This window comes from Barbus barbus (genome assembly GCF_936440315.1).
Source record: "Barbus barbus genome assembly, chromosome: 12".
In the NCBI taxonomy this organism is placed as follows: domain Eukaryota; kingdom Metazoa; phylum Chordata; class Actinopteri; order Cypriniformes; family Cyprinidae; genus Barbus; species Barbus barbus.
Window position 1 is genome coordinate 17,227,542 of NC_136740.1, and position 10,717 is coordinate 17,238,258.

Genomic DNA, 10,717 nt, shown 5'->3' on the forward strand with positions numbered 1-10,717 from the left:
TGAAAGCTGAATAAATAAGCTTTCCATTGATATATGGTTTGTTAGGATCGGACAATATTTGACCGAGATACAACTATTTGAAAATCTGGAATGTGAGGGTGCAAAAACAATTGAGAAAATCTCCTTTAAAGTTGTCCAAATGAAGTTCTTAGCAATGCATATTACTAATAAAAAATTAAGTTTTGATATATTTACAGTAGGAAATTTACAAAATATCTTCATGAACATGATCTTTACTTCATATCCTGATGATTTTTGGCATAAAAGAAAATCAGTAATTTTGACCCATACAATGTATTTTTGGCTTTTGCTACAAATATACCCCAGCAACTTAAGATTGGTTTTGTGCTCCAGGGTCACATTAAGGTAAAACTGCTTTTGAATATGCTGCACCTTCAGATTGGAGCTCTCTTCAAATGAAACTGCGGCTAAATCAGTTGGTGTCTTTCAGTAATTTTAAAACACTTATGCGCACAATAGAAAATGATTCAATGATTTGCAAATGCTGCTGTACTTTTATTGGTAGTTTATTGTTGTGATGTTCTTTGTTATATGTGTATTTGTATTACTGGGCCAACTATCTTGGCCAGGACACTCCTGTAAAAGACATTTTCAATCCCAGTGAAGTTCTTTCATGGTTAAATAAAGGCTTAATTAATATTTTATTAAAATATTTATTTAATTCATAGCAGTGGAAAGAAATCACAGACATTGAAAGCCTTGTCCAAAATTAAAGGAGGTCTGCACTCTAAATAAATGTCCTTTTTATGATATTTAATTCATTTATGTATCAGACCTGTATTTTAAATTACCTTTACAAATGAAAAAATATAGCGGGACTTGTAACACAAACTATTAAATCTGATTTTTTTTTGCCAATTCACACATCCACTCAATGTCTTACAAATGTATATATATATATATATATATATATATATATATATATATATATATATATATATATATAATTTATATATTTACTTATCTACTTTTATTTTATCACATAAGGTCACGTGACATTTCATGACGCTAGGTCTATTCGACTTGAAGCGGCGCTGCGCAGATGATCAGTGTATGACATCAAAAGCATAACGATCCATCTGCGTTCTTATCGCTCTCGCGGTACTTTGATGTCTGATCATTCTGCGCAGCGCCGCTTCAAATCGAACACACCTAATTACTCCAATACCCATAATGCCAACAAGTGTTTACATACGTCACTTCCTCTAACTGAAACTTGCATCTTGTTGTCTGGTTCTTTATTTAACAAACACCAGCAATATCGTAAATGTTTTTTTGGTACTAATACAGTGAATCTCGACATGAGATTAAGGTTTAAAAACGAGCATAACAGACGATTTATGAAAATCGTTTGCAGTTATTGAATTTCCCGCTGCGATGCTCGTGTGAGGCTGTTTGCTGGAGTAACTTAATTGGCGAGTTTAAGTGGATGCTAAAAATGCAAGTTACAGATATTGGGTCCAGAGAAGATGGGAAAATATGGCACAGAAAGTTAGTATCATCAAAATATGGGTAAGTTATATATACCCAGCTCGGAGCAAACTGTTTTATGCAGTGAGAAGAGATTGAATTTTGCATTTATGTGTTTCCAGCGTCTTGGCCACTGTGATCAGAAACGCTTCTGCTCGTCAAACCAAGACGGTTCGATTCCTGCAAGTGGCTTTTGACACCACAGGAGAGTCGTTTCTTGGTGGTGATCATCATGGCAATATTTATGTGTTTGACATTAGCAGAAACCGGTATATACTATAGTTTCCCCTTTTATCTTTTCATACGTGTTCATTTCTGTTGCCTTATCACATATTCTCGTATGTCTCCTTCGACAGATTCAAGCTGGTCCAGAAAACAGGCCAAGCATGTACTGCTTTAGCGTTCAACTTGAGAAGAACCACAGAGTTCCTGGTTGCTCTGGCTGATTATTCCATTAAATGCTTTGACAAAGGTAAGACGCATTATTAGAGGTTTCTCATAAAGGCTTGCAAATGTTGAACTCTTCTTCTCTTCTTCTTCTTTCCAGACACCAGACAGCTAGTGAGCTGGATGCGGGGTCACGAAGGTGCCATTTCTTCCCTGTCCGTCCACAGTTCAGGCAGCGATGCCATCAGCACTTCCTCAGACACCGCTCAGCTCTGGAACCTTGATACCTTTCAGAGAAAGAGGAAGCTTAATGTCCGTCAGTCTGTTGGAATACAAAAGGTTAGACGTCACTTATCTGTACATAAGCATCATATTGTAGTAACAGCTCTGCGTCAGTCCCTCATTCCTGTTTTTTTTTGTTAGGTGTTCTTTCTTCCACACAGCAACACCATTCTCAGCTGCTTTAGTGACGACTCCATTTTTGCTTGGGAGAGCGACACGCTTTTTTGCAAGTATCAGCTGCCTGTTCCGCAGGACGGGCCCAGAATACACTACAGGACTTTTGCTGTTACACAGTAAGACTCTAATACTTGCGCTGATGATACACGGGGCAACTTTGGGCAATGTTGCCATCAAAGGGCAACCAGGTGAGACACAGGGCCCACGACCAATTTAAAGTATGCAGAGAGAAATTTGTTACGCATTCTCAATGAAAAAGTGCCCAAGCAACATTGCTCAAAAAAGCTGCTTGGCAGAATTGCTCAAAAAGTTGCCCAGTGTATCATCAGCCTTTGACCAAATTTGCGACGCACCGACTGGTGTGTTGTAGGTAATCATTTTGTTTCTGTGTAGAGATGGGAAAACACTTGCTGCGGCTGGACGCTCCAACTTGGTCCATTTGTGGTGTCTGGACAGTCAAAAGCTCTTGAGAGTAATACAAATGCCTCCAAAAGTCAAATCGGTACGATTTGTGGATTTCCTCCCAGATAGTTTTGATGGCGGATCCAACCAGGTGCTGATCAGTTGTCTGCTAACCTAAAAAACGTATTATTATCCAGTTTATAGGTTTATTGTGGAAATGACTAATGCTGTAATATACTCTTCTCAGATTCTAGGTGTTTTGAGCCAAGATGGCGTCATGCGCTTTATCAACATTCAGTCATGCAAGCAGATCTTTGAAATAGGGTCCCATGAGGATGCCATCACGTTGGCAGCCATTTGTCCTAAAGGCCACCATATTATTGCTGTGATGGACAGTGGTGCACTCAGAATCTATGATGTACGAAGCCTTACCCCAGAAGTCAGTAAGGTACATTTTTATTTATTGTTCTATTTTAAATAATGCCTTTCTTTTGAACTTTCTATTATTCAAAATGTCTCATTTCTTGAGCACCAAATCAGCACATTAGAATGTGACACTGAAGAAAGGAGTAATGGTGACACAGCTTTGCTATCACTGGAATGAATTACATTTTAAAATATATTAAAGTATAATACAGTAAAAACAGTAATATTGTGGTCAAATAAATACAGCCTTGATGAGCATTAGAAACTTATTTCAAAAACATTAAAAACACTCACCAACCACACACTTTTGAATATATGTCTGTATAACGTATGTTATATATATCTTTTTTTTATTTTAATTTTACTGTTTTGTTTGTGTAGGCTCCCCAGCCTTTGTTGAAACAGGTCACTAAAGCCAAAAGCAGTGAAGGATCAGGTTTGAAAATGAAGGTTTATACTGGAGCAGCTCAGCGACCTGTGAAAACATCAGGACGCAGAATCCAATCCAAAGTTTTACCATCTGCTATTTCCACACTGGATGACAAAGAGGTTCTGTTTATATTTAATTTTATTTAATATAATTAAAATTGATTTATTTATTTGTGGGTTGGGTGCCTTTTGACACCTTGTGTCTCATTCTCTTTTATTTAACACCCCCTTATTTAACTTATGACCCAATCATAATCATATCTAATTAATCTGTTTTGTATAGAACAATTTGCCTAATGGCCTTAACAAGAAAAGGCTACAAGCATTACTAAGGGCATTTGGAGAATACCCAGCCAAATACAGGTAACGTAATACAGAGGTGTCATGCAGAAGCAATGATGTTTTGTTGATTTAATGTGAAGCTGTAGTCTGCGTCTCTGCTTTATTTGTCTGTGTGTGTGTGTTTATTTGGTTTCCGGCAGGATGTTCATTTGGCGTTCTCTGTTGCATCTACCTGAGAACCATGCAGCTTTCAGTAGTCTGACTGACAAAGGCCTACATTCAGCATATATGTGCCTTCAGGAACGCTACCCCATCAAAAGCCACAAACTACAGAGAGGCCTGCAGAGGTGGACACAGCATCAATCAGTTGACTTAACTGTATACATACAGATTTGCCCACCATATTGTTAATGTCAGTATCTTAAATTACATTTAAGCATATCTTTTCACTTCCAACCTGGCAGAGTGCTGTCTGCTCTTGCTCACTGGGCTGCAGTCTTTGGAGAGACTGATTATCTCCCTCTGCTGGCCTTCCCATTTGTCAAGCTGTTCGAGAACAATCCACTGATGTGCTTTGAAGTAGTGGCCACCGTCATTGGTAGGTAGTGCAGGACAGTAGTGTGCGGTGTTGGGTGATGTACCACTGGTCTCTTTGGCAGTGATTCAACAATTCGGTCAATCGCTGAGAGACTTTTAGTGTCTTGAATTGCTCTTTTACAGTGAACTGGTGCCAGCACTGGTTTGAGTACTTTCCCAACCCTCCACTTAATGTGCTGAGTCTGGCTGAGAACGTGCTGGCCCATCATGATAAAGAGTTGCTTCAGCATTTTGTTGCATGTGGCATTACCTCACAGGTAAAAGACTTTTAACATAAATGTTTATATGACATAGACTTTGACTTTCAAAGAATTTAATCTTGAAGCCAAAGATAAAGCGAATGCCCTACACACTATGCTTCTCTTCTCCAGCTGTATGCATGGCCTCTTCTGGAGACCCTGTTTTCTGAGGTTCTGATGAGAGAAGAGTGGCTGAACCTGTTTGACAATGTTTTCTCAAATCATCCCTCGTTTCTTCTAATGGCTGTGGTGGCATATGTCAGCTGCTGCAGAGCACCACTGCTGCTTTGTACTGACAAGAAGGACTTTGAGGTGTAACTTCAGACATATTTATGATGATTTTTTGCTCACTGGCAATTTGAATTAATTTTATGAAGGACAAATGTGTGTGACCCTGGACCACAAAACATAAGTCGCTGGGGTATATTTGTAGCAATAGCCAAAAATACATTGTATGGGTCCAAATTATTGATTTTTCTTTTATGCCAAAAATCATTAGAACATTAAGTAAAGATCATGTTCCATGAAGATATTTTGTAAATTTCCTACCAAATATATCAAAACTTAATTTTTGATTAGTAAAATGCATTGCTAAGAACTTAATTTGGACAACTTTAAAGGCAATTTTCTCAATATTTAGATTTTTTTTGCACCCTCAGATTCCAGTTTTTCAAACAGTTGTATCTCGGCCAAATATTGTCCGATCCTAACAAACCATACATCAATGGAAAGCTTATTTATTCAACTTTCAGATGATGTATAAATCTAAATTTTGAAAGATTCACCCTTATGACTGGTTTTGTGGTCCAGGTTCACACACATATATATTCATATATACATACACACACACAATATATATATACAGCACCCTCCATAAGTATTGGAACAGTAAAGACAAAATTGCTCTGTTGGCTGTGGAGTCAAGACATTTGCAAATATGATTAAAAGATGAATATGAGACAAAACTACAGAATGTCACATTTTATTATTAGCCGTTTCTACACATATGTTTTACCAAATAAAAAGAACAGCACTTTATAGTTCATCCCACTCATTGATGTGAGCATAAGTATTGGAACAGTTGAACATGAGGCAGATCCCTTGCGCATAATCACAGCAGTGAGTCTGTGACCCATAGACATCACCTGACTCTTGGTCTCATCCTTTGAAATGCTTTCCCCAGCCTTTAATGCAGCCAATTCCAATTGTTGCTTGTTTTGGGGAGTTTCTGCCTTTACTCTCCTCTCCAGCTGGTGAAATTCATGTTCAATCGTATTTAAATCTGGAGATTGACTTGGACAACCTAAGACTTTCCATTTCTTTGCCCTTATAAAGTCCTTGACTGAACTGGCAGGGTGTTTTGAGTCATTGTCCTGATGCAATATGAAGCACTTCCCAATGAATCTGGTGGCATTTTCTAGAATATTGGTAAGCAAGATTAATTCTGCTACTGTCATCATGCATTAAGTCATCAGTAAAGTTGAGAGGGCCTGTTCCAGAAGCAGCCATGCATGCCCATGCCATGACACCACCTCCACCATGCTTTACAGATGAGGCTGTATGCTTGGGATCATTGCAGTTCCCTTTTTTTCCACTTCTTAGCTGGTAAAACATCTATGTGTTGAATCACCCAATAATAATATGTGACATTCTGTAGTTTTGTCTCATATTCATCTTTTAATCATATTTGTAAATGTCTTGACTCCATTCTACTTTTTTTTTACAACTCCATGTAAATGCCATTCTTTTGAACTTTCTGTTCATCAAAGAATCCTCAAAAAATATTATCACAAAAAATATTAAAGTGTTTTGAAACATTGATAATAAGAAATAATTTTTGAGCTGTAAATCAACATATTAGAATTATTTCTGAAGGATTGTGTGAGTATGAAGACTGGAGTAAAGGCTTCTGAAATTTCAGTTTTGCCATTACAAGAATTAATTACAATTCAAAATATATTCAAATAGAAAATGGTTATTTAAATTTGTAATAATAATTTGCAATATTGCTTATTTTATGGTATTTTTAATCAAATAAATGCAGCCTTGGTAAGCGTAAAATAATTTTCAAAAACTTTAATTTTATTATTATTATTAATTTTAATAAACTAATATTTATTAACTTATTAATTATTATTAACAAATGCATAAATCCATGCATCCATTTTTTTTTTTTTCTTCTCCTATGTAGTACTTTTTCCATCATCGGAATAGCTTGGACATCAGTGCTATGCTGAAGGAAGCCTATCGGTTGATGGACAGCACCCCTGCGGACATCCATCCCAGCTCTGCGCTAAGTGACTTTGAACCTTTGACACAGGGGCAGTACCCCATTTTCAACAAATACCCCACCTTCATAGTGGAGTACCAATCTCATGAACGTGAGAGGATCCGGCAACAAGAAGTGGAATATCTAAGGGAGAGGTGCAAACATTTATTAATTTGTAATACGAATATGAATTGAGTATTTCATACTTTCTGCACATTTTACAAAAAAGGTTTCTTCTTGTGCTTGTCTGTAAAGACAAGAAGTTCAGAAGCTGCACGTGGAAGCGGTCAGACAGCAGGCTGAGTTTGAGGCCTGGTACAAACAGCAGGAGTTGCTACTGCAAGGTGAAGAGCAACGTAGAAGGATGCTACAGGAAGAGGAGAGTAAACTTGCTCAACAGAGAGCCAGGTGGGTCTCCCTCCATTGGCCAGTGATCTTGCTAGTGACCTATTTCAATGTTGCAGTTTCACAGATGCTCACAGTTCACCTGACGTTACCTTCTCCGCTCAGATTGGCTGCTATGAAGCGCGAGCTGAAGGTGAAGGAGCTCAATCTGATTGATTCTTCTAGAAGACGTTTTCTTAAGCACCAGCAAGATCAGCGCAGAATCCAGCTCAAGAGACTTGATGATGAGATCCAGAGAAAGGTACTCATGTGTTGTTGCTTTACTTTTCATTTTGTAATTTAATTATACTTCTTTTTGGTTCAAAAGTTTGAGGTTGGTAAGATTTTTTTAAAAATGTTTGAAAGAAGTCTCTTATGTTCATCAAGGCTGCAGTTATGTGATCAACAATATGAAAAAAATAGTATTGTGAAATATTATTGCAATTTAAAATAACTGTTTTGTATTTTAATATACTTTAAAATTAAGTTTATTCCTGTGTTGGCAATCCGTGCCACATGATCCTTCATAAATTATTCTAATATGCTTATTTGGTGCTCATGAAACATTTATTATTATTATGCTGAAAACTGTTGTGCTGCTTAGTATTTTTATGGAAACTGCACTGCACTTTTCAGAATTAAAATGAAAAACAAACTAAAACAATTTTGATGAAATAAAATTTAAATTCTTTTTGTAACATTATTAAAGACCATCAATTTAATCCATCCTTGCTGAATGCAATTATAATTTTCTTTCAAAATAAAAGAAAGAAAAAACATACTGACCCCATATAAACTTTTCAATGGTAGTATGTTTCACAAATAGTAAATGTATTTAGAAAGGTTTTAAGTGTTAGAAAGACAGGTAGAAGTTGTGCAAAGTTATTTTTGCAAGTTCTTTACATTTTTGTTGTACTCAGATGGCGCTGCGAGATCAGGAGACAGCAACCGCTGTTCAAGATATAGAAGTAAGACATATGGAACTGGATGCCCAGAGACAACTGTTTGAACAGGTTGGCCCCTATGAAAACTTTATTTCTTTGCAAATGTCTGCAATGTTGATGTAATACGTGTCCAATCCTTCTCTTGGACGGCTATCTTCATGCAGAGTTTAACTCCAACCTGCCCCAACACACCTAACAGGAATTGTCATGTAATCTTGAAGACCTTGATTAGCTGGTTTAGGTGTGTTTAATTAGGGTTAGAGTTTTTTTTTCTTCTGTAAGGTGGGCCTTCAGGAGCAGGAGCGGTCACTCCTGCGATCTTATCTAATCATTATGTTTTGGCTTCTAGCAATTGGCCAAAGAGCAAGAGCGAGTGAGTCAAACAGTGAGAGCAGAAGTGGATTCGAGGAGACGCAGGGCTGAGATCGAAGATTCTACATTTCAAAACCTCATTCAGGCAAATGCAGATATTAGTCAGACAAACAAGAAGGTATGTCTCACTACAGTTTTCATAGAATGCATATCTTTGTCAGACATCTTACTCCTCCCTGCTCCTGTTTTTTTCTGTATTTCCTTTCTTTTTGCTTAACAGACTTACGTGTTGCAGTTGAGTAAAGTTTGAACGAGACTAATTTTGAAAGTTGAAACTTTCAGATGCTGGAAGAGTCTCTGGCAGAGGTGGGACAGATGGAAGTGGATGCTGACTGGCAAACCGAGGTGATCAAGCGACTGGAAAAAGCAAAGGAGAGGCAGGAGAAGCAAAGAGAGCAACTTGTGAACCTCAGCACACAAACGTGTGCTAAAGAGGAAGAAGTAGTCCAGCTAATGCTGGAAGTGGAGGGAAAGCAGGTGAGAATTCACATGTTAAAAGCGTGATCACATTAGAGAAATTTCATTAAAAGTTTGCAGGCAAAAAAAGTCCATTGCATATTGTCAGTACGGTAGTGTATGTAGCACAGCTGAAACAGAAGTCCCTTTCAAACCAAGCAGCTTTCTGTTGGTCATTGTGGTGAATCCATGTGACCAACTTATACCTGTAATGAAAGAAAAAACTTTCACCCTCACACAAAATTCCCAGTGACAATGGTAAATGTGACTGCACCATTAATGTTTTGTTTGCTGTATCAGGTAGACAAAATTCATAAAAAATATAGTTTCCTTTCAATGCAACATGCAAAAGACTAATGACATTGTTTTGGTCTCAGTGGGATGATGTAGTAGCTAAGCAAGCTAAACTGGAGGAGGAAAGACAGGTGGCCGCCACTGTTAACGCCCAGTGGAGGTCACTTATCTCCCAGGAAACAGAAGAGACTGAGAAACATCATGGCAAGCTGCAAAAGAGTCTAGAGGATTCATTAAGTGAGTTAAGACAAACACTTCTCACAACATGTAATAAAAGATTTGATTGAAACCCGAGTACAGTTTTCAAATTACTTCCTTTCAATCAGTTGAAAAAGTCTATTAAACTTTACATGTTAACAAGAGGTAATCAACTTATTTGTGTGTGTTTGTAGATCATCAAAAGAGACTCAGATCACCCTGCTCGTCAAGAGGCCTGCTGCACAAGACCCAGAGTGAGACCACCAACATTTCCTTAATCAATCATTCAGACGATTCTACTGGCTGTGAGTATTATTCATATAAACATTGAGTTTTACTGTTATGACCAAACATGATTTAATGAAGCAACATGTGATAAGATCTCCATGTGCACTGCTGCTTTATAGTTTCTTTAGATCGTGGCCGAGGGGAGCTTGACTCTAAGGAAAGGGAGTTGATGCAGGAAATCAGAGAACTGAGGACGAAATTAGCTGCCAGAGCTAGAGCGACTGACTTCATCTCACCCGCAACCAGCTCTGTACACTCTCACTGACAACACGAGTGTGTGCAGAACCAGACACACGTTAAAGAGGATATGAAAGAAAATAATTTTGGATCATATGAGAAGCATGCTTAGTTTGTGTTTGCTTTACAGTGACGCTAATCTGGACATTATTCATTGATTTTAGATTTATTCTGATGATAGTTTTAATATTTTGTAAATGTATTTTATTGTATAGTCTTTTTCATGTTTTTGTATTTAAAAATGAAAAGTGTCAAATTTTAATAAAAAATATGAAATATAATTTAAGTTTTAACTTTTTATTTACTTTTTATTACACTTAAATTAGTGCTGTCAAACGATTAATCGCATCCAAAATAATTTTTTGTTTGCATAATATGTCTATACTGTGTATATTTATTATGTATATATAAATGCAAACACATGCATGTATATATTTAAGAAAAATACTTTGTTTATATATTAAATATATTTATGTATGACAATATATACATGTAAATATTTTCAAAATGTGTGTATTTATATATACATAATAAATATACACAGTACACATACATTATGTAAG

The 10,717-nt window shown here is 36.9% G+C and overlaps 1 protein-coding gene across 1 annotated transcript; it reads left to right on the forward strand.

Annotated features, from left to right (window-relative positions):
• The first annotated feature begins 1,206 nt into the window (after window positions 1–1,206).
• LOC306878017 (TBC1 domain family member 31-like) lies at window positions 1,207–10,414 on the forward strand. Its single transcript, XM_079430096.1, has 22 exons — window positions 1,207–1,533; window positions 1,614–1,760; window positions 1,848–1,963; window positions 2,039–2,217; window positions 2,302–2,453; window positions 2,731–2,890; window positions 2,987–3,187; window positions 3,547–3,714; window positions 3,878–3,957; window positions 4,077–4,223; window positions 4,341–4,474; window positions 4,597–4,730; window positions 4,845–5,024; window positions 6,904–7,136; window positions 7,237–7,389; window positions 7,492–7,627; window positions 8,286–8,378; window positions 8,659–8,799; window positions 8,964–9,158; window positions 9,515–9,668; window positions 9,824–9,934; window positions 10,037–10,414. Exons 1-22 carry the CDS (start codon window positions 1,451–1,453, stop codon window positions 10,180–10,182), a joined length of 3,243 nt encoding a protein of 1,080 aa, XP_079286222.1. The 5' UTR covers window positions 1,207–1,450; the 3' UTR covers window positions 10,183–10,414.
• Window positions 10,415–10,717: the final 303 nt, after the last annotated feature.

Excerpts from the sequence above, each read along its gene's own strand:
- LOC306878017 (XM_079430096.1), top strand. The coding sequence starts at position 1,451 with ATGCTAAAAATGCAAGTTACAGATATTGGGTCCAGAGAAGATGGGAAA. Across the intron at positions 3,715-3,877 it reads CCACACTGGATGACAAAGAG|AACAATTTGCCTAATGGCCT; the intron begins GTTCTGTTTATA and ends TGTTTTGTATAG. Across the intron at positions 8,800-8,963 it reads TTAGTCAGACAAACAAGAAG|ATGCTGGAAGAGTCTCTGGC; the intron begins GTATGTCTCACT and ends TGAAACTTTCAG.